Raw genomic sequence first — 24,465 nt, forward strand, 5'->3', positions numbered from 1 at the left:
CTGCTGGCCCTGGCCACTCAGAGCAGTCCAGTGTGCCAGCAGCACCTCTGTTTCCAAGATGGCAGAGGTCTGGAGCACACTGGAGGAGCTCTGGGCACCTCCCAGGGGAGGTGCAGGTCAGGGGCGTGTTCACTCCCCTTTCCTTTGTCCAGTTTCGCGCCAGAGCAGGGCTGAGGGGTCCCTGAACCGGTGTAGACTGGCTTATGCAGAAATGGGCACCATCTGTGCCCATGAAAGCATTTCCAGAGGCTGGGGGAAGCTACTCCTCCCCTGCCTTAACACCTTTTTCCAAAGGGAGAGGGTGTAACACCCTCTCTCTGAGGAAGTCCTTTATTCTGCCATCCTGGGCCAAGCCTGGCTGGACCCCAGGAGGGCAGAAATCTGTCTGAGGGGTTGACAGCAGCAGCAGCTGCAGTGAAACCCCGGGAAATGTAGTTTGGCAGTACCCAGGTCTGAGCTACAGACCTGTGGGATCATGGGATTGTGCCAACTATGCCAGGATGGCATAGAGGGGGCAATTCCATGATCTTAGACATGTTACATGGCCATATTCGGAGTTACCATTGTGAAGCTACACATAGGTAGTGACCTATGTGTAGTGCACGCGTGTAATGGTGTCCCCACACTCACAAAGTCCGGGGAATTTGCCCTGAACAATGTGGGGCACCTTGGCTAGTGCCAGGGTGCCCACACACTAAGTAACTTTGCACCTAACCGTTACCAGGTAAAAGTTAGACATATAGGTGACTTATAAGTTACTTAAGTGCAGTGCTAAATGGCTGTGAAATAACGTGGACGTTATTTCACTCAGGCTGCAGTGGCAGGCCTGTGTAAGAATTGTCAGAGCTCCCTATGGGTAGCAAAAGAAATGCTGCAGCCCATAGGGATCTCCTGGAACCCCAATACCCTGGGTACCTCAGTACCATATACTAGGGAATTATAAGGGTGTTCCAGTATGCCAATGTAAATTGGTAAAATTGGTCACTAGCCTGTTAGTGACAATTTGAAAGAAATGAGAGAGCATAACCACTGAGGTTCTGGAAGACTCCTTGTCTTGCACGACGTCCCCTCTACCTCCTGGTCCAATTTGCGACCTCCTGGTCCCTCCTGGGCCGCAGCAGCGTCCAAAAACGCTAACCGCACGATTTGCAGATAGCAAGGCTTGTTGGCGTTCTTTCGGCGGGAAAACACTTCTGCAAGACTCTACAAGGCGAGAGGGATCCGTCCCCCAAAGGGGAAGTCTCTAGCTCTTTGCGTTCCTGCAGAAACCGCAGCTTCTTCTCTCCAGTAGAAGCTTCTTTGCACCCGCAGCTGGCATTTCCTGGGCATCTGCCCATCTCCGACTTGCTTGTGACTTTTGGACTTGGTCCCCTTGTTCCACAGGTACCCCAGATTTGAAATCCAGCGTTGTTGCATTGTTTGTTTGTGTCTTTCCTGCATTATTCCTCTAACACGACTTCTTTATCCTTAGGGGAACTTTAGTGCACTTTGCACTCACTTTTCAGGGTCTTGGGGAGGGTTATTTTTCTAACTCTCTCTATTTTCTAATAGTCCCAGCGACCCTCTACAAGGTCACATAGGTTTGGGGTCCATTCGTTGTTCGCATTCCACTTTTGGAGTATATGGTTTGTGTTGCCCCTATCCCTATGTTTCCCCATTGCATCCTATTGTAACTATACATTGTTTGCACTGTTTTCTAAGACTATACTGCATATTTTTGCTATTGTGTATATATATCTTGTGTATATTTCCTATCCTCTCATTGAGGGTACACTCTAAGATACTTTGGCATATTGTCATGAAAATAAAGTACCTTTATTTTTAGTATAACTGCGTATTGTGTTTTCTTATGATATTGTGCATATGACACTAAGTGGTACTGTAGTAGCTTCACACGTCTCCTAGTTCAGCCTAAGCTGCTCTGCTAAGCTACCATTATCTATCAGCCTAAGCTGCTAGACACCCTATACACTAATAAGGGATAACTGGGCCTGGTGCAAGGTGCAAGTACCCCTTGGTACTCACTACAAGCCAGTCCAGCCTCCTACATTGGTTGTGCAGTGGTGGGATAAGTGCTTTGAGACTACTTACCACTCTTGTCATTGTACTTTTCATAAGAGAAAAATATACAAAACAAGGTCAGTGTATATACACATAGCCAAAAAGTTTTGCATTTCCTCTTTTCTAAATGCTGAAAAGTACTTCTAAACTTTCAAAAAGTTCTAAAAAGTTTAAAAAGTTTTTTTCTGTCTTTCCAAAAAGTTCTGAAAACTTTTTTCTCTTTTTCTATCACTTTTAACTCTCTCTAAAAATGTCTGGCACAGGCCAAAATGTTGATCTGTCCAAACTTGCATATGATCACCTTAGCTGGAAAGGAGCAAGGAGTCTCTGCATAGAGAGAGGTTTGAGTGTAGGGAAGAATCCTTCCTTGGAACTGTTACTTAACATGCTTAGAGAACAAGATAAGGCTAAAAGTGCCCCATCTGTTGAAAAAGTAGCTAATAGTTCTCAATCTGATCCAGGGACTCCCCCAGGTAAAGGTTCAGGAAAGAAACTTCTTAGCCTTCCCATTACAAGACAGTCTAGCATAGTTGGTAATGATGAAGAGCCACACCATACAAATAGTGTTGTCTCACATCATAGCAAAAGCATTTACTCACACCACAGTGGTACTGATGTTTCTGTTAGCCAAGCTGTTAGGGTGCCCTCTGTAAGGGACAGGTCTCCTTCTGTTCATTCCCATCATACCTCTGTATCTAGAAATGTCCATCCCACCAACCCTGATGACAGATTGTTAGAAAGGGAACTCAATAAGTTGAGGGTGGAACAAACCAGACTGAAGCTTAAAAAGCAACAGCTGGATTTGGATAGACAGTCTTTAGAATTAGAGAAGGAAAGACAGAAGTTGGGTTTAGAAACCCATGGTGGCAGCAGCAGTATTCCCCATAGTCATCCTGCAAAAGAGCATGATTCCAGGAATCTGCACAAGATAGTTCCCCCTTATAAGGAGGGGGATGACATTAACAAGTGGTTTGCTGCACTTGAGAGGGCCTGTGTTGTACAGGATGTCCCTCAAAGGCAGTGGGCTGCTAACCTATGGCTATCATTTAGTGGAAAAGGTAGGGATAGGCTCCTTACTATGAAAGAAAGTGATGCCAATAATTTTACAGTTCTTAAGAATGCACTCCTGGATGGTTATGGCTTAACCACTGAACAGTACAGGATAAAGTTCAGAGAGACCAAAAAGGAGTCTTCACAAGACTGGGTTGATTTCATTGACCATTCAGTGAAGGCCTTGGAGGGGTGGTTACATGGCAGTAAAGTTACTGATTATGACAGCCTGAATAACTTGATCCTGAGAGAGCATATTCTTAATAATTGTGTGTCTGATTTGTTGCACCAGTACTTGGTGGACTCTGATTGACCTCTCCCCAAGAATTGGGAAAGAAGGCAGACAAATGGGTCAGAACAAGGGTGAACAGAAAAGTTCATACAGGGGGTGACAAAGAGAATACTAAGAAGAAAGATGGTGAAAAATCTCAAGATAAGCATAGGGATAAGGGTAAAACCAAAAATCCCACTTCAAATCTTAAACACTCTTCAGGGGGTGGAGATAAAACAAATTCTTCCTCTTCTTCTCAACCTACACAATTTAAAAAGCCTTGGTGCTTTGTGTGTAAAAACAGAGACCATAGGCCAGGGGATAGGTCCTGTCCAGGTAAACCCCCTGAGCCTACCACCACTAATAATCAAGCTCTAGTGCCCCTAGCAGTAGTGGTACTAGTGGTGGGACTGCTGGCAACAGTCAAGCAAAGGGTGTAGTTGGGTTCACTTATGGGTCCATCATAGAAACTGGGGTAGTCAGTCCCAAGACAGTTTCTGTCACACCTAGTGGCATTAGCCTTGCCACACTGGCTGCTTGTCCCCTTACAATGGATAAGTACAAGCAGACAGTTTCAATAAATGGTGTTGAGGCCTTGGCCTACAGGGACACAGGTGCCAGTATCACTTTGGTGACTGAAAACCTAGTGCACCCTGATCAACACATCATTGGACAACAGTATAAGATTATTGATGTCCATAACTCCACTAAGTTTCTTCCCTTAGCTATAATTCAGTTTAGTTGGGGTGGAGTTACTGGCCCTGAGCAGGTGGTGGTATCACCTAGCTTACCTGTAGACTGTCTCTTAGGTAATGACCTAGAGGCCTCAGGTTGGGCTGATGTAGAGTTTTATGCCCATGCAGCCATGCTGGGCATCCCTGAGGAATTGTTCCCTCTCATTTCTACTGAAATGAAAAAGCAAAGGAGAGAAGGCCTGAAAACTCAGGATCCCTCTCCATCAACAGGTAAAAAGGGTATCATAGTATCCCCTAACCACCCTACCATTCAGGATACCATTCCTGTGGTGGGAGAAACCTCTCCTGGGGTGGCACCTGTTCCAAGGGAATCATCAGCTGGCAAAGCTGGACTCCCTGAGGCAGAAGTACCTCTCTTTGGGATAACTAACATTGGTGAGAAAAAGAGCACCATTTTAGTTAACATGGAGCATCCCTCCAACCCTCCCAGAGAAACTTTAGTGCAGAAACTCTGCACTGCCTCACAACACTTAGGACAGCATCCCTGCCCTAGTGTGGAGCTCATAGGACAGCATCCCTGCCCTGCTCCAACTCAAGAGAAACAGCATCCCTGTTCTCTCTTCCAGCCATATGGACAAAGTTTTTGCCCAGCTATGGCTTTTCTGAGACAGCATCCCTGTCTGGCATTTCCATCACTAGAAATAGGTTCAGTGGACAATTCCCACTGCTCTAAACTAAAACTTACTGATAGAAACTATGAAAATACATCTTCACATTGTTGCTTAGCTAAAAAACTTCAAACAGGGTGGTTTACATCCCCACAGGGAAGTAACCATATAGTGGATGATAAAGGGAGTAACCAGTCTATTGCAGAGCTACTCTCTACTTATCACCACTTAGACAATAAAGTCTCAACTGGCCAAGGTTAGCCTTATTGTCCTTCGTTTGGGGGGGGGGGTTGTGTGAGAAAGTAGACTCTTTCTAGCCTTGTTACCCCCACATTTGGCCTGTTTGTGAGTGTATGTCAGGGTGTTTTCACTGTCTCACTGGGATCCTGCTAGCCAGGGCCCAGTGCTCATAGTGAAAACCCTATGTTTTCAGTATGTTTGTTATGTGTCACTGGGACCCTGCTAGTCAGGACCCCAGTGCTCATAAGTTTGTGGCCTATATGTATGTGTTCCCTGTGTAGTGCCTAACTGTCTCACTGAGGCTCTTCTAATCAGAACCTCAGTGGTTATGCTCTCTCATTTCTTACAAATTGTCACTAACAGGCTAGTGACCAATTTTACCAATTTACATTGGCTTACTGGAACACCCTTATAATTCCCTAGTATATGGTACTGAGGTACCCTGGGTATTGGGGTTCCAGGAGATCCATATGGGCTGCAGCATTTCTTTTGCCACCCATAGGGAGCTCTGACAATTCTTACACAGGCCTGCCACTGCAGCCTGAGTGAAATAACGTCCAAGTTATTTCACAGCCATTTTACACTGCACTTAAGTAACTTATAAGTCACCTATATGTCTAACCTTTACCTGGTAAAGGTTAGGTGCAAAGTTACTTAGTGTGAAGGCACCCTGGCACTAGCCAAGGTGCCCCCACATTGTTCAGGGCCAATTCCCCGGACTTTGTGAGTGCGGGGACACCATTACACGCGTGCACTACATATAGGTTACTACCTATATGTAGTTTCACAATGGTAACTCCGAAAATGGCCATGTAACTTGTCTATGATCATGGAATTGCCCCCTCTATGCCATCCTGGCATAGTTGGCACAATCCCATGATCCCAGTGGTCTGTAGCACAGACCCTGGTACTGCCAAACTGCCCTTCCTGGGGTTTCACTGCAGCTGCTGCTGCTGCCAACCCCTCAGACAGGCATCTGCCCTCCTGGGGTCCAGCCAGGCCTGGCCCAGGATGGCAGAACAAAGGACTTCCTCTGAGAGAGTGTGTTACACCCTCTCCCTTTGGAAAATGGTGTGAAGGCAGGGGAGGAGTAGCCTCCCCCAGCCTCTGGAAATGCTTTGTTGGGCACAGATGTGCCCAGTTCTGCATAAGCCAGTCTACACTGGTTCAGGGGACCCCTTAGCCCTGCTCTGGCACGAAACTGGACAAAGGAAAGGGGAGTGACCACTCCCCTGACCTGCACCTCCCCTGGGAGGTGTCCAGAGCTCCTCCAGTGTGCTCCAGACCTCTGCCATCTTGAAAACAGAGGTGCTGCTGGCACACTGGACTGCTCTGAGTGGCCAGTGCCACCAGGTGACGTCAGAGACTCCTTCTGATAGGCTCCTTCAGGTGTTAGTAGCCTATCCTCTCTCCTAAGTAGCCAAACCCTCTTTTCTGGCTATTTAGGGTCTCTGTCTCTGGGGAAACTTTAGATAACGAATGCAAGAGCTCATCCGAGTTCCTCTGCATCTCTCTCTTTACCTTCTGCCAAGGAATCGACTGCTGACCGCGCTGGAAGCCTGCAACACTGCAACAAAGTAGCAAAGACGACTACTGCAACTCTGTAACACTGATCCTGCCGCCTTCTCGACTGTTTTCCTGGTGGTGCATGCTGTGGGGGTAGTCTGCCTCCTCTCTGCACTAGAAGCTCCGAAGAAATCTCCCGTGGGTCGACGGAATCCTCCCCCTGCAAACGCAGGCACCAAAAAGCTGCATTACCAGTCCCTTGGGTCTCCTCTCAGCACGACGAGCGAGGTCCCTCAAATCCAGCAACTCTGTCCAAGTGACCCCCACAGTCCAGTGACTCTTCAGTCCAAGTTTGGTGGAGGTAAGTCCTTGCCTCACCTCGCTAGACTGCATTGCTGGGAACCGTGACTTTTGCAGCTATTCCGGCCCCCGTGCACTTCCGGTGGAAATCCTTTGTGCACAGTCCAGCCTGGGTCCACGGCACTCTAACCTGCATTGCACGACCTCCTAAGTTGTTCTCCGGCGACGTGGGACTTCTTTGTGCAACTTCGGGTGAGTACCGTTTCACACATCCTCGTAGTGCCTATTTCTGGCACTTCTCCGGGTGCTACCTGCTGCTAAGAGTGCTCCTTGTCTTGCTCGACGTCCCCTCTACCTCCTGGTCCAATTTGCGACCTCCTGGTCCCTCCTGGGCCACAGCAGCGTCCAAAAACGCTAACCGCACGATTTGCAGATAGCAAGGCTTGTTGGCATTCTTTCAGCGGGAAAACACTTCTGCACGACTCTACTAGGCGAGAGAGATCCGTCCTCCAAAGGGGAAGTCTCTGACCCTTTGCGTTCCTGCAGAAACCACAGCTTCTTCTGTCCAGTAGAAGCTTCTTTGCACCCGCAGCTGGCATTTCCTGGGCATCTGCCCATCTCGAACTTGCTTGTGACTTTTGGACTTGGTCCCCTTGTTCCACAGGTACCCCAGATTGGAAATCCAGCGTTGTTGCATTGTTGGTTTGTGTCTTTCCTGCATTATTCCTCTAACACGACTTCTTTATCCTTAGGGGAACTTTAGTGCACTTTTCAGGGTCTTGGGGAGGGTTATTTTTCTAACTCTCACTATTTTCTAATAGTCCCAGCGACCCTCTACAAGGTCACATAGGTTTGGGGTCCATTCGTGGTTCGCATTCCACTTTTGGAGTATATGGTTTGTGTTGCCCCTATCCCTATGTTTCCCCATTGCATCCTATTGTAACTATACATTGTTTGCACTGTTTTCTAAGACTATACTGCATATTTTTGCTATTGTGTATATCTATCTTGTGTATATTTCCTATCCTCTCACTGAGGGTACACTCTAAGATACTTTGGCATATTGTCATAAAAATAAAGTACCTTTATTTTTAGTATAACTGTGTATTGTGTTTTCTTATGATATTGTGCATATGACACTAAGTGGTACTGCAGTAGCTTCACACGTCTCCTAGTTCAGCCTAAGCTGCTCTGCTAAGCTACCATTATCTATCAGCCTAAGCTGCTAGACACCCTATACACTAATAAGGGATAACTGGGCCTGGTGCAAGGTGCAAGTACCCCTTGGTACTCACTACAAGCCAGTCCAGCCTCCTACACATGCCAGGCAAGATGGTACTTTCCTACACTGCTCCTCAGTTCTTGCTTCTTGTGGCACTTTGCTGTCCTTCTTTGGTCCAACAAATCTAATTTCCTAGTGCCTGGAGGCTCTCCTAAATACTTGATTTAGTGGTCTTAGAGGGAGCGAAGGGTAGTAGCCAATGCGCTACTTACTCTTGGGGTCACTTCACACCCTAAATGACCACTTCCTGTGGGAAGTGGGCATAATTTTGTCCCAGAGTTCCTAATTCCATGGTTACCATGATGGCGGAATAGTGAGGCTAACCAGGCAGCTCACACTCAGGGGGTGGCATCCTGAAGGTCTGGGGGCATGCCAGACTTGCATATCAAAGGCAGCAGGGCCTTTGATGTCCCTGGTCTTGGTATGATAAATTATTAGTCATCCTGCTTGGAGGAGGTACGAACACCTTCCTCCGGAGCAGGCATTGTTTCTTGCCTCTGACGTCAGAGTGAGCGAGGGCTTTCCCCTGCAGGAGGTTAGAGACCTGTATGTGGTGGCAGGCTGGACTGTAACAGCCAGCCAGCACACTAGGCAACTAGTACGTTTCAGGGGATACTACTTCTAAGGTACCCTCTGGGTGCCTGTATTTATACATCTATCACTGGAATCAGTGTACGTTTATTAATACGACGTGTTTGATACCAAACACTGTAGATTCCAGTGAAGTCATTATGTAGCTGGGAAACTTGTTTTGACTAGTGCCCAGCACATACCTTAAGATGGCTTCCCTGTTCGCTCATGTGTAGTATAATGCCCCCGCCTTAGGCATGTAAGGCCTGCTGTATGGGTGACTTACAGATACTGCATGTAGTGTCTGCAGGCATGCACACAGGATGTGTGTCATGTCATGTTTTCACTTTTAGCTGCACCAAAAGAAGCAGCCTACAATGACAGTCTGCATGTGCTATGTGAGGGCCGCCCTAGGGTGGCACAATACATGCTGCAGCCTTTAGGGATCCTCCTTAGTATCCATGCTATAGGTACCAGGTGTCCATTTACTAAGGACTTACAGGATTGTTAAATGTATTGCCAACTGCGGTATAAATGCACAGTTTTAGTTAAAGAGATCTGGCACTGGGGACCTGGTTAGCTGGAACCTAGTGTACGTCTATCAAAATTACATCAAATACCAGGGAAGAAGTGGGGGTGACTGTAGGAGGCTGGCCTGGTTTGTAGTGGGTACCTAAGGTACTTAGGTGGTCATTCCGACCGTGGCGGTCGGCGGTGAAGCGGTGGTAAGACAGCCAACAAGCTGGCGGTCTTTTTTCATGTATTCTGACCATGGTGGTTACCGCCATGGCCAGCCGCCGCTTCACCGTTCCGACCTCCACGGCGGTAACGACCGCCAGGCTGGAGACCTGGGTCTCCAGCCAGGCGGTCGTCACATACCACCGGCGGTATTCCAACCCGCCTGACCCTGGCTTACCGCCATGGATTTCATGCGGTTTGGGACCGCCATGAAATCCATGGCGGTAAGCACTATCAGTGCCAGGGAATCCTTTCCCTGGCACTGATAGGGGTCTCGCCCACCCCCAACCCCCACCCCAACTCCTTCCCCTACCCCCCCACCACCCCTGCCACCCCCAAAAGGTTGCAGGACCCCCCTCCCCCACCCCGATCCCCAACATATACACACATACACGCACGCATTCATGCACGCACTCATGTGCATACACACCCCCCGCATTCATGCACGCACTCATGCACATACACACACCCCCCGTATTCATGCACGCACACATGCACATACACACAACCCCCCGCATTCATGCACGCACTCATGCACATACACCCCCCCGCATTCATGCACGCACACATGCACATACACACACTCCCCCTCGCATTCATGCACGCACTCATGCACATACACACACCCCCGCATTCATGCACGCACTCATGCACATACCCACACCCCCCGCATTCATGCACGCACACATGCACATACACACACCCCCCCTCATTCATGCACGCCCCCCCCTTCCCTAGCGGACGATCAACTTACCTGTTCTGGTGATCCTCCGGGAGGGGACGGGACCCATGGGGGCAGCTCCGCCGACACCGCCACGCCAACAGAACACCGCCACAGCGAATCACAGGTCGTGATTCGCTGGGCGGTGTTCTGATGGCGTGGCGGTGGAGGTGGAGCTACCTCCACTTCCCCGCCTGCCGCCAGTATGGCGGCTCTTCGTCCGGAAACGGGCGGAGCGCTGCCAGCAGTCAGAATGGCCCGTGCGGAAGACCGCCAGCACTGGCGGTCTTCCGTTCGGCGGTCGATTGAAAAGACCGCTGAGGTTGGAATGACCACGTTAGTCCTTAAACTAGGTCCATTTATCCCTTATTAGTGAAATGTAGTCAGTGTTCAGAAGCCAGGATCTCTATGGGTAGTGTGGATGAGCAGCCAAGACCTAACTAGGAGACATGCAAAGGTCATGCAACACCACTGTAGTCACACAGTACTCACCCACATGAAAGAAAATACTCTGTGTTACAAAAATAAAGGTACTTTATTTTGGTGACACAAATGCCTAAAATACCATAGAGGCTATACTCCCTTACGAGGCAAGTAATACACAAATTATATACACTAGTATGCTGAAATAGTTGTAAAAACAGTGCAAATAGTGAAAATCACAATAGTTAGAAATGGGCCTAGGGGGAACACAAACCATATACTAAGAAAGTGGATTACGAAAGTCGGTTTGCCACCTAAGCAATTGTAGTGTGTAGAGGGGCGCTGGGAGTATTAGAAAACACCAAAGGTAAGTAATAGAACCCACCCCAGAGTCCAGGAAAGCAAGAGTGAATCGCAGTAGCTTTCCTAGAACACACAAGAACACAAGAAAGAAGATTATGCAAGAACCAGAAGAGACTGCAAGACACCAATGATGGATTCATGGACCTGAAGACTTAGAGTAAATCACAGTAGCTTTCCTAGAACACACAAGAACACAAGAAAGAAGATTATGCAAGAACCAGAAGAGACTGCAAGACACCAATGATGGATTCATGGACCTGAATACTTGTGGAAGAAGGGGGCCAAGTCCAAGAAGCACTGAAGAGTCCAGGGAGAACAGCAGCTTCTGCTAACCCAGATGAAGGTGCAAAAGAGAACTACCGGTGAAGAGCAATAGTCAGTACTGCACCCAAGAAGATGGATGTGGGTTCCTGGTTGGTGCAGATTATGTCCTACGCTGGATGGATGATTGCAGCCTGGTTTGCTTTGCTGGATTCCGCCAACAAGCCTTGGCACACCCAAAGCTTGCGGTTGGTGGAAAATGGCGCTGCCTGGGACCTGGAGGGACCTGGTGGACTATACCCAAGAGGGGGAGACAGAGGGGGCTCTCAGCACCTCAGAAAGCCCTCAGAAGACAAGGCAGCATGCACAGGAGTCCCACAGCATGGGTACAAAGAAGGTGCAAATGGAGGCCCACGCAGCACTACACAAAGGGATCCCACATCGCCAGAAAACCACGCAGGAAGGAGTCCTGGCGGTCGGAGGTGCACAGTGCATTAGGAACTTCGTGAAAGGATGCTGACAAGCCCTGGCAACTGCAAAAAACACGGTGCATGGGGGTACTGTCTTGCATAGGGAAGCAAACTCTTACTTCCACCAAAGTTGGACAGTTTGACGCCAGGACCGTCGGGAGTACTTCAGTCCACCACCTGTTATGCTGGATCCATGCACTTCATCAGGAGAGGGGACCCAAGAGACAGGTCATTGCTGCTGAGGGGTGCCTGCTGAAGCAGAGAAGTAACTCCTTCACTTCAAGGGAGATTCCTTCATTCTTCTGGTGAAGGCTGAAGACAGGCTGTCCTCTGAGAATGCACGACTGGGAAACAGTTGCAGTTGCTGGCAGGAGCTGAAGATACATTGTTGCAGAAGCCGTCTTTGCTTCTTTGTTGCAGTTGTAGAGTTTCCGGAGGGTCCAGATGCAGTTTCTTTGGTAAGAAGGTGAAGTAAAGGATGCAGAGGATTCCTGCTGGAGCCTTGTGATCCTAATCTGAACAACCACCTAAGAGAGAGACCCTAAATAGCCCTGAAAGGGGATTGGTCAGCTACACAGCTGACGTCACCTGCTGGCACTGGCTACTCAGATGCTCCCAGATTTCCCTGCCACTTTGGAATCCAAGATAGCAAAACCCAGGGACCCTTTGGGGTGGTGATGGACAGGCAGTGGTCACTCCCCTCTCCTTTGTCCAGTTTCGCACCAGAGCAGGGAATTTGGTGTAGACTGGATTATGCAAGGAGGGCACCATCTCTGCCCTTCAAAGCATTTCCAGGGGCTCTGGGAGGCTGCCCCTCCCATGCCTGTTACACCTAATTCCAAAGGGAGAGGGTGTAATACCCCTCTCCCAAAGGAAATCCTTTGTTCTGCCTTTCTAGGCTTGAGCTGCTCAAGCAACAGGAGGGCAGAAACCACCTGTCTGTGAGATGGCAGCATCTGCGGCTGCCTGGAAAACCTCAAAAGGCTGTAATGACAATACTTGGGGTCCTTTAAGGAGCCCGCAGAGTGTATGGAATCATACAACCAATGCTTGCAAAAGCCTTGGGTTATGATTCCAACATGTTTGATACCAAACATGGCCATATTCGGAGTTACAATTGTGAGGATGGACATAGGTGGTGACCTATGTCCAGTGCATGCATAAAATGCCGTCCCTGCACTCAAGAAGTCCGGGAAAATGGTCCTGGAAGTCATGGGGGCACCTCTGCTAGTGCAGGGGTTCCCTCACACACAGGTACTCTGTACCCTGCCTTCAGGGTTGAAAGGCCTGACATATGGGTGACTTATAAGTGACATGTGCACTATAAATGGCAGTGAAAGGGTGCATGCACCATTTCACAAAGGCTGCACTGACAGTCCTGTAGAAGCCTTTGCATGGGCTTCTTATGGGTGGAAAAAGAAATGCTGCAGCCCATAGGGATCCCCTGGAACCACAATGCCCTGGGTACCATATACTAAGGACTTATAAGAGGGCCCCAGTATGCCAATTGTGGGTGGAATACTGGGTTACCAGTATCCTATAACTTTATTTTAAGGGCGAGAGCATATCTACTGGGTCCTGATTAGTAGGATCCCAGTAGAAACAATCAAACACACTGACAAACAGGCCAAAAGTTGGGGTAACCATGCTAGAAAGAGGCTACTTTCCTACAGTGACCATGTAAAAAAGGGTCACTTTCCTAAAGTAGGATTAAAACAGAAATGGAAAAGGAAAATCTTCAACCCAAGTAGTGGACAGTGATAAAAGATTTTCTTTCCCACCCATGTGGCCTGTTTCAGAGAAGTGTGTCATTTGGATGTCTCGCTTTAGTGAATTCTAGTGTTTCCGTCTGTGCAGCACGACAGCTTGTGTGCTTGGGTGCCCCATGCTTATCAAAGGTGCTACTACCACCTTGCTTCTGATTACCAGCGGCTCCCAAAGAAGGTGAGGCACACTCTTGGGTCCCCCCAAGCTCAAGGCTGCCAGAAGTGGGGAAGCGGGACATCAGAACCATACCCCTTTGCTCTCTCGAAGCGTTTCTGAATCTGTTTGGTTTATTTTGTTCTATTAAAACAAACATAGAAATTTGTAAAACAGTACCAAATATATCGTACCATAGATAAATGTCAATATCCAATCTTACATATTTGTCATAAAAAAGGACATAAGCAACTAGCACAGCTTCAGCGTTTAAACAATGCTAGTAAGTATGTGTATGGCGTAAATTGAAAAAAATACTAAAATAACGTGCATCAGGAGTTGGCCTGATCTAAGATCACAGGGATAAAGATTCACTACTGCAGGAAGTGCCCAACCTTTTGAATATGTCATCATGTAGTGAGCACTACTGTTTTAAGCCTAGTGAGTATGCAGTGCTCAAAACCATCCAAAACCAGATAAGGATCCACTCACTCAATTGACTTCTGAATCAGAAGTGCTCTAACTAGAGAGTTTGATATTTAAGATTATTAACTGACTAAACTGTTTCTTTAGCCATTTCTTATCATTTTCCCAATAATCCAAGGAGTCTAAAACAGGTTCGGTCTCGGTAACTCTGAAAATACATCCTGACATATTTAAATTACAGAAATAGTATCTGGACATTGTGCATAAATAATCAATTACTATTTCAGGATTTAGTGATGGCACTGGTTTGGCCCAGTTTGAAACCCACAAAAGATTTTCAGAAATCTTAATTCCATATTCTAGATATTTTATCATAAAATCTTCATGACGTGATAAATGAGATGATGCTGTAGCCATCTGCAGAACCTATTGTTCTACCCTTGGAGGCTTGAAGTATTAGTGAAGCCCCAAACATCACCACTCTGCATGTTACCAAAACACATTTACTTCAGTATATTTCCAGCTTGTGCCTGTCAATTGTCTCCTAATCTAACTCCAGAATAAAAGGTGTCTGCTGTGATAGAATAAATGTTGAAGGTAACATGTGTGACCAGTGGCAAGAGTTCTCCCATTTGATACCAAGATAAGATAAAACATTTACTTTATCAAAAATCTGGAGATTAACTGAGTAGTATGGTGGTCAATATATAGGTGTTATAGAGGTTGGTATTTAAACTGAGATTTGGTGGGTGTTATAGAGGTTGGTATTTAAGCTGAAATTTGATGGGTGTTTTAGAGGTTGGTATTTAAGCTGAGATTTAGTTGATGTTATAAAGGATGGTATTTAAGCTGAGATTTTGTGGGTGTTATAGAGGTTGGTATTTAGGCTGAGATTTGGTTGGTGTTATAGAGGTTGGTATTTAAACTGAGATTTTGTGGGTGTTATAGAGGTTGGTATTTAAGCTGAGATTTGGTTGGTGATATAGAGGATGGTATTTAAGCTGAGATTTGGTGGGTGTTCTAGAGGTTGGTATTTAAACTGAGATTTGGTTATCGTTATGGAGGTTGGTATTTAAGATGAGATTTGGTAGGTGTTATAAAGGTTGGTATTTAAGCTGAGATCATCCATAAAAAATGCTTTGCCATTGATCATTTTTTTAAGTCCATTTGTTCTTCACTCCAGAGCACTGAATCATCAACATACATGTGAGCTATTATAGTTTTATTGCCGTAATGTGGGATGTCCTTCCCCTGTCTCCTCAGGGAATCTTCCATTTCAATAGACTATAGCGTAAAAAGCAGGGTTGCCAAACCGCAGCCCTTATGGACCCTTGTCAATGCATCCCCATATACTCTCTGACACACACTGAAGGAAGGGAGGTTCTCCTTGGGCACTTTAAAGGGGCTTTTTGGTTCTGAAAAGGTCACTGGTCAAAGGCGCCTTGGCACATCTCGGAATCCAGATGGGCCTGATATTGGAATTATAAAGAGAAGGGCTGAGAACCTTTGTAAACCTTTTTTTAGATATATCAGTGAGGCTGACATTCAGGTGTGATCCTCAAGTCTCTCCTAAACCAGCACCTGCCTCCTGAGACCAGAGGAACCCTGTGAGGAGAGAGAATGCTGGGAGGGAGCTAGGTTCAGTGGGGGACTGGGCGAGTGTATCCCTGCAGTGAGGTGTGAGACAATTTATATGCATCGATCAAGGCATCTGTCCGTGTGCTGATTTAGGTCAGCTACCTCATATGCCAGAGGGAGTCATCATGAATCTAATCCAATATTGCACCATTTGGGCAGTCCGCTTGTGTGCTGATTTGCGTCTGCGACCCAGAGAGGGCTGCTGCAAAGTTAGCTGCTGATGCACTGATCAGGCCATCATCCATGTACTGAACAAAGTTATTGACTCAGTATGCGAGAGGGGCTGCTGTGAAGACTGCTGCTGTTACACTGATCAGGCCATTGCTTGTGTGCTACCAAAAGTTAGTGACCCCACCTTTCAAGGAGGGGGCTCCCATGAACAGAAAGGGCCATTGCCGTGGTTGAACCATATGTCAAGAGAGAGGATCGTTACCAAGACCTTTGTGGGATCATCACAATCTGCAGGTGTTAACCCGTGTTCTTTGGTGCTCACGAAGAATTGGATGCCAAGTGACCATGCAACCGGCCAGTGAGTATTACCACTTCATCTGAAGAGTGTTGCAGATGACCAGCTGGCTCCCATTCTGTGTGATGCTGAAATGGCAAACACTTTGGGGTCTTCTATCCGAAAACACCAGCAGGAGCAGGTAAGACTCATCGCTTGGCTGAAGGGCCCTGAGTGAACTTACTCTGTCTCAAAGCAGTGCAGCACTGGAACATTTTGACTTTTGTAAAGCCTTTGTGGAACTTCTAAGACTCACAGTGGGGCCTAACCTGTAGGTTACCAAGCGTAAAACAGCTACTAGCAATAGTCAGAGAGGTGAGACTCAGGAGTGTAGCTGACCAATGCTAAATTCAAGGTCTAAGGACAGCTGTGTGTATTATTTGTGTAGGTTGTATTTGATTTTGAGATCTGGCTGGATATTCATGTATTGCTGTTATTGGGTGTACTTTGAGTCTTTAACTTGTGTAGGCCTGACCCCTACATCCCCCTTGAACAGCCTTGGTCTGCTCGACTTGCAGTACCACAGAGGGTCAAATGCTAAAGGGGTAGTACCTAGTCCAGTTACTCAGGACCCATAATAGGTCAGGTCCCAGGACAGCAGGAGTAAAAGGCCTTAACCCCCATGATTAGGACCAGTAACTCCTGCTTGCCTGTAGCTGTCTGAAAGGGGGTCTAGCATATCCACAGTGTGATGCTTTATCATAAATGAAGGGAGCAACTTTGACACCTACTCCCATCCAGGATAAGAGTGACAAAAGATAGTACTGATGGCTCACTCACTGCCACTTTGTTTTTTTCATGATGCTCCCTACTGGGAATTGTCTGGCACATCCCTGAGATCAGTTCATAGATGTGTCAGGCACCAGCATCAAATTCCTACAAACAGAGACATGTTTGGATAGAACAAAGTAAGAAGGACCCTGCACGGGGCTGGACCACGCAGTGACCTTGACCTCAACAATGGTTTGCACTTTTAACTAATCACAGATTCTGGAATTGATGCAGATCTTGTTAACACTGAATTACTTTTCACAAGTGTATGTCCAACCACTAACTTCATAATCCTACCATAGTTGGGACAGACAGGATCCCCTCCTCCTTGAGGACACACTAGTTGTATCTGTGACTTATCCCAGTTGATCACACGGATGTAGAATGTTGGACTGTTGATTCCGGTGTACTGGCGATATAAGTCTGGAGACTTAAGACAAGTAGCTCCATCATGACTTCCAAATTTAACGTAGAAGCGACTTATAATTCCTTGCTGCCTGACCTCTTTTCCATGGCCAGGCAAAAGTTTTGCTTCATCCTAAAGGAAAAAAGAAAAGATTTGCATTTCAGTCCATAACTGATAAATAAGAATTACAGTCATAGAAACATAGGATAGTAACACGTTTCCCTCACTTAGGAACTACGAAAAACACTCCTTCTGTTCACAAGATTTGACAATACCAGTAGGTTGGACTTCTATATGAGAGTGACTGAATGCTCCCATCCATGCAGCCACTTATCTATCCACCCATTCATTCACTCATGTATCCATCAACTCACTCACTCATGATGCCTGCACGCTCTTACTCATCCTTGCACTAATTCATCTATTCAGAGGATGATAGGGATAGTGGGAGCAGCACACTCACAATGACTCCTCACCCGTTGAACATCTAGATGCCAAGGAAGGAACCACTTTCTGTGTGATCTTCACATAATTTCCTTTAGGATGTGTTAGGTGGCATACAGTTTATAGAAATCGCAAAGACATACAAAGGGTTCTGTTACATTAATCCAAGTATACAAAAAGTGACAGATGGAATGCCTAATTTAATCTCAATCACTGGTAATTACTCGGGGCGCATGCCAATCCATTGTTATTTTGCCCACCACGCCACCTCAGCTTGGCCTCAGCCATATGCAAATCAGTCTTGACCCTGCTCCAAAGGGAACATTCCAGCTGAACTGCCAAGGCAAGTCCTCTCTGAACTGGAACACAAGCAATACAGGACAGGTTTTGTCCTTGTTATGATTTTATCAACCTGGTGCAGCTTGGTTCCAGTGGCTCATCGTTGCATTTGACCCATGTCTGGGCATACCCGTCCCACTTAATGTGACATGCTAAAGTATACAAAAAGAGAAGGATGGAATTCTTCAACTAATCTCAGCCACTGGTAATTACCTGGGCCGCATTCCAATCCATTGTTATTTTGCATACCATGCCACCTCAGTTTGGACACAGCTAAATGCAAATATACAAATCAGTGGATTGGGATGTGGCCCTGGGCTATTGTCAGTGGCTGAGATTAATACAAGCATTTTGTCCATCACCTTGATGTTTTTGCATTTGCCACCCTAAGTGCTCCAGGTATGCCCAGACGTGGGTCCCGGGTTAAATGTGCCACTGGAACTAAGTTATACATGGGCTAAGAGCCCCAACTAGGACAAACCGGTCCTAGATTGCTTGTGTTCCAGTTCAGGGAAGACCTGGCCTGGTAGTTCGAGCTGGACTGTTCTCAAGAGGAACAGGTTCAAGGCTGATAATCGTATAGCTGGATTCAAACTGAGGTGGCATGGTAGGCAAAAAACGATGTATTAGGTGTAGGAGGCTGGCCTGGCTTGTAGTGGGTACCAAGGGGTACTTACACTCTGTGGCAGGTCCAGTTATCCCTTATTAGTGTAGAAGAGGTGTTTCTAGCAGCTTAAGTTGATAGAAGGTAGCTATAGCAGAGCAGCTTAGGCTGAACTAGGAGACATGTAAAGCTCCTACTATACCACTGGTGTCATATGCACAATGTCATAAGAAAACACAATACACAGATATACAAATAATAAAGGTACTTTATTTTTATGACAATATGCCAAAAGTATCTCAGTGAGTACCCTCAGTATGAGGATGACAAATATACACAAGATATATGTACACAATACCAAAAATATGCAGTAATAGCAAAAGAAAGTAATGCAAGCAGTATAAAGTTACAATAGATTGCAATAGGAGCACATAGGTATAGGAGCAACACAAACCATATACTCCAAAAGTGGAATGCGAACCACAAATGGACCCCAAACCTATGTGAGCTTGTAGAGGGTCATTGGGACTGTAAGAAAACAGTGAGGGTTAGAAAAATAGCCCACCCCAAGACCCTGTAAGGTAGGTGTAAAGTGCACCTACAAACCCCAGAGAGCATAGAAGTCGTGATAGGGGGATTCTGCAAGGAAGACCAACACCAGCAATGCAACAACAGTGGATTTTCGGACCTGAGTACCTGTAAGACAAGGGGACCAAGTCCAAGAGTCGCGACAGTGTTGAGAGTGGGTAGATGCCCAGGAAATGCCAGCTGAGGGTGCAAAGAAGCTGCCACCGGATAGAAGAAGCTTGGTGTTCTGCAAGAACGAAGAGGACTAGGAACTTTCCCTTTGGAGGATGGATGTCCCACTTCGTGAAGAAGCTTGCAGAGGTGTTCCCACGCAGAAAGACCGCAAACAAGCCTTGCTAGCTGCAAGGGTCGTGGTTAGGGTTTTTGGATGCTGCTGTGGCCCAGGAGGGACCAGGATATTGCCACTTGGATGAGGAGACAGAGGGGGCACCCAGCAAGTCAGGGAGCCTTCACAGAAGTAGGCATCACCCGCAGAAGTACCAGAACAGGCACTTAGAAGAGGAGTGAACCAGAGTCCACCCGAAGTCAGAAAAGGGAGTCCCACGATGCCGGAGGACAACTCAGAAGGTTGTGCACTGCAGGTTAGAGTGTCGGGGACCCAGGCTTGGCTGTGCACGAAGGAAGTCCTGGAAGAGTGCACAGGAGCTGGAGCAGCTGCAAATCACGCGGTACCCAGCAATGCAGTCTAGCGTGGGGAGGCAAGGACTTACCTCCACCAAACTTGGACTGAAGAGTCACTGGACTGTGGGAGTCACGTGGGCAGAGTTGCTGAGTTCCGGAGACCACGCTCGTCGTGCTGAGAGGGGACCCAGAGGACCGGTGAGGCAGTCTTTTGTTGCCTGCGGTTGCAGGGGGAAGATTCCGTCGACCCACGGGAGATTTCTTCAGAGCTCCTGGTGCAAGAAGGAGGCAGGTTACCCCCAGAGTATGCACCATCAGGAAACATGCGAGAAAGCCGGCAGGATGAAGCGATACAAGGCTGCAGTAGTCGTCTTTGCTACTTTGTTGCGGTTTTGCAGGCGTCCTGAGAAGTCAGCGGTCGATCCTTTGGCAGAAGGTGAAGAGGGAAATGCAGAGGAACTCTGGTGAGCTCTTGCATTCGGTATCTGAAGAATTCCCCAAAGCAGAGACCCTAAATAGCCAGAAAAGGAGGTTTGGCTACCTAGGAAGGAGGATAGGCTAGTAAGAAAGGTAAGAGCCTATCAGAAGGAGTCTCTGACATCACCTGCTGGCCCTGGCCACTCAGAACAGTCCAGTGTGCCAGCACACCTCAAAGTCCAAGATGGCAGAGGTCTGGGGCACGCTGGAGGAGCTCTGGGCACCTCCCCTGGAGGTGCAGGTCAGGGGAGTGGTCACTCCCTTTTCCTTTGTCCAGTTTCGCGCCAGAGCAGGGCTGGGGGATCCCGGAAACCGGTGTGGACTGGCTGATGCAGAGATGGGCACCATCTGTGCCCATCAAAGCATTTCCAGAGGCTGGGGGAGGCTACTCCTCCCCAGCCCTGACACCTATTTCCCAAGGGAGAGGGTGTAACACCCTCTCTCTGAGGAAGTCCTTTGTTCTGCCTTCCTGGGCCAGGCCTGGCTGGACCCCAAGAGGGCAGAAACCTGTCTGAGGGGTTGGCAGCAGCAGCAGCTGCAGTGAAAACCCCGGAAAGGCAGTTTGGCAGTACCCGGGTTCTGTGCTAGAGACCCGGGGGATCATGAAATTGTCCCCCTAATGCCAGGATCTTAGACATATTACATGGCCATGTTCGGAGTTACCATTGTGATGCTGTACATAGGTAGAGACCTATGTACAGTGCACCTGTGAAATGGTGTCTCCGCACTCACAAAGTCCGGGGAATTTGCCCTGAACGATGTGGGGACACCTTGGCTAGTGCCAGGGTGCCCTCACACTAAGTAACTTTGCACCCAACCTTCACCAGGTGAAGGTTTGACATATAGGTGACTTATAAGTTACTTAAGTGCAGTGGTAAATGGCTGTGAAATAACGTGGACGTTATTTCACTCAGGCTGCACTGGCAGGCCTGTGTAAGAATTGTCAGATCTCCCTATGGGTGGCAAAAGAAATGCTGCAGCCCATAGGGATCTCCTGGAACCCCAATACCCTGGGTACCTCAGTACCATATATTAGGGAATTATAAGGGTGTTCCAGTATGCCAATGTGAATTGGTGAAATTGGTCACTAGCCTGTTAGTGACAATTTGGAAAGCAGAGAGAGCATAACCACTGAGGTTCTGATTAGCAGAGCCTCAGGGTCACAGTTAGTCATCACACAGGGAACACATACAGGGCACATACTTATGAGCACTGGGGCCCTGCCTGTAAACTGTAAACTGTAAACTGTAAAACCTGACAGGGTTCCAGTGACACATAGACTAAAACAACATATATACAGTGAAATATGGGGGTAACATGCCATGCCCCTATGAGGAACAGGGTCAAGGCTGCTTTCAATATAGCTAGGTTCAAACTGAGGTGATATGGTGGGCAAAAAACAATGGATTGGGATGCAGCCCAATCGATTTCCAGTGGCTGAGACTAAGTCAAGCATTCCATCCAACACCTTGTTGTTTTTGCTGTTACATTAATTAGTCGACTTCTTTGGGAAATCACGCATGAGAATGATAGCTTCAGAAGAGCATCTACTGTCTTCCATGTCATTTGCCCAGCAGCGTGAACACCACAGTGCCTAGATGCCATATTATTTGAGTACAGCTGCTAGATGCTAGGAGTTAAACTTGCCACATCATCTAGTAACGTAATGTTGTAGCAAACAGTTGAAAAACAAACCCCTCTGTACTAACCCCCACAACCTTGTGCTACCATATGACTCTCTCAGCCTTGTGCACCCAAACCACTTTATGGATTTCCTCAGTGACGGGCACTGACAGAAAGTGGCACCAATACACCTTGGAACTCAGAGTAGACTGGACCTGCCCCATCTCTGGAACCCTACCAAGTAAAATCCTAGTAGGCAATTAGACCATTGTATCTAAAGAGGGTGAAAACAAAGAAATCTTCCTACTCTAATGAGAACTATTTAAATTCACAAAGAGTTACACAACGCCTGGCTGAAAAACTTTGTACAAGGATGTGGAAGCTGAAAGGGCAATGCAGTAAACAGGCAGGGAAGTGGAAACAGATCTGGAGACCTTCCTGTTTAAAGGGGTTCCATTCAGTCTGGTTCTTGGCTGGAAAGCAACAAACAAAACATGTTGTGCATCTGCCAGGAGACATGTTGTGGGCCAGATTTGAATGAAAATTGAGGTCATCAGAAAGTTGACCTGATGTGCACAATGTTTATGGCCATTTCAGGGACCGTCAAGTCTTCTGTCTGCATACACCTCTTTGGAAGATTCTCTGTTATCTGATGGAGTGAATGTCAGAGAATGTTCATCAGCATTTCTGTGTGACAGTCCTGCGCTGTGCTTCTTGGTGAAGTCTGACCTTGCAAGGAAAGGGCCCTGCAGCAGCCTCCAGATGCTGTTTTTAATGGTCTTCAAAGGGCCCACTGCAGCAGCCTCCAGATGTCATTGTACATGTCTTGAAATACCCCACTGCAGCAGCTTCCAGATGTTGATGCTCATGGTCATTAAACATCAAAGGGTCCACTCCAGCAACCTCCAGATGTTGTTGTTCATGGTCTTCAAAGGGCCGGCAGCAGCAGCTTCTGTATGTTGTTCATGGACTTCTAAGGGCCACTGCAGAAGCTTCCATACACTCCTGTTCAAGATAATCAAAGGGCCACTGCAGCAGCTTACAGATTTTGTTGTTTCTGGTCATCAAAGGGCCCACTGCTGCAGCTTCCAGATGTTGTTGAGCATGGTCTTCAAATGGCCTACTGCAGCAACATCCATACGGTCTTGTTGATGGTCATTAAAGGGCCACTGCAGAAGCTTCCAGATGTTGTTCATGGTCATTAAAGGGCCCACTGAAGCAGCTTCCATATGTTGTTCGTGGTCATCAATAGGCCTCTGCAATAGCTTCCAGATGTTGTTCATGGTCTTCAAAGGGCCCACTGCAGCATCTTCCAAATGTTCTCGTTCACAGTCATCTAAGGTCCCACTGCAGCAGCCTCAGTTTGTTGTTGTTCATGGTCTTCAAAGGGCCACTGCAGCAGTTTTCAGATGTTGCTCATGGTCATTGTGAGAAGGTAGCCTCTTTCTAGCCTTGTTACCCCCACTTTTGGCCTGTTTGTGAGTGTATGTCAGGGTGTTTGTCACTGTTTTCACTGTCTCACTGGGATCCTGATAGCCAGGCCTCAGTGCTCATAGTGAAAACACTATGTTTTCAGTATGGTTGTTATGTGTCACTGGGATCCTGCTAGTCAGGACCCCAGTGCTCATAGGTTTGTGGCCTATATGTATGTGTCACTGGGACCCTGTCACACAGGGCCCCAGTGCTCATAGGTGTGCATGTATATGTTCCCTGTGTGGTGCCTAACTGTCTCACTGAGGCTCTGCTAACCAGAACCTCAGTGGTTATGCTCTCTCATTACTTTCAAATTGTCACTAACAGGCTAGTGACCAATTTTACCAATTTACATTGGCTTACTGGAACACCCTTATAATTCCCTAGTATATGGTACTGAGGTACCCAGGGTATTGGGGTTCCAGGAGATCCCTATGGGCTGCAGCATTTCTTTTGCCACCCATAGGGAGCTCTGACAATTCTTACACAGGCCTGCCACAGCAGCCTGAGTGAAATAACGTCCACGTTATTTCACAGCCATTTTACACTGCACTTAAGTAACTTATAAGTCACCTATATGTCTAACCTTTACCTGGTAAAGGTTAGGTGCAAAGTTACTTAGTGTGAGGGCACCCTGGCACTAGCCAAGGTGCCCCCACATTGTTCAGAGCCAATTCCCTGAACTTTGTGAGTGCGGGGACACCATTACACGCGTGCACTACATATAGGTCACTACCTATATGTAGCTTCACCATGGTAACTCCGAATATGGCCATGTAACATGTCTATGATCATGGAATTGCCCCCTCTATGCCATCCTGGCATAGTTGGCACAATCCCATGATCCCAGTGGTCTGTAGCACAGACCCTGGTACTGCCAAACTGCCCTTCCTGGGGTTTCACTGCAGCTGCTGCTGCTGCCAACCCCTCAGACAGGCAGCTGCCCTCCTGGGGTCCAGCCAGGCCTGGCCCAGGATGGCAGAACAAAGAACTTCCTCTGAGAGAGGGTGT

At 47.4% G+C, this 24,465-nt stretch overlaps 1 protein-coding gene across 1 annotated transcript in view; it reads right to left on the reverse strand.

Annotated features, from left to right (window-relative positions):
• LOC138257349 (uncharacterized) overlaps window positions 1-24,465 on the reverse strand; it is a 160,609-nt gene that overhangs the window by 125,779 nt on the left and 10,365 nt on the right. Inside the window, exons 2-3 of the mRNA XM_069205900.1 lie at window positions 23,106-23,328; window positions 17,177-17,417 (exon numbers count right to left, since the gene is read on the reverse strand). Of these exons, the coding sequence (XP_069062001.1) occupies window positions 17,177-17,417; window positions 23,106-23,328 (464 nt within the window). The remainder of the gene's footprint in view (window positions 1-17,176; window positions 17,418-23,105; window positions 23,329-24,465) is intronic.

This window comes from Pleurodeles waltl, chromosome 1_2 (assembly GCF_031143425.1).
Source record: "Pleurodeles waltl isolate 20211129_DDA chromosome 1_2, aPleWal1.hap1.20221129, whole genome shotgun sequence".
Taxonomy (NCBI): Eukaryota; Metazoa; Chordata; class Amphibia; order Caudata; family Salamandridae; genus Pleurodeles; species Pleurodeles waltl.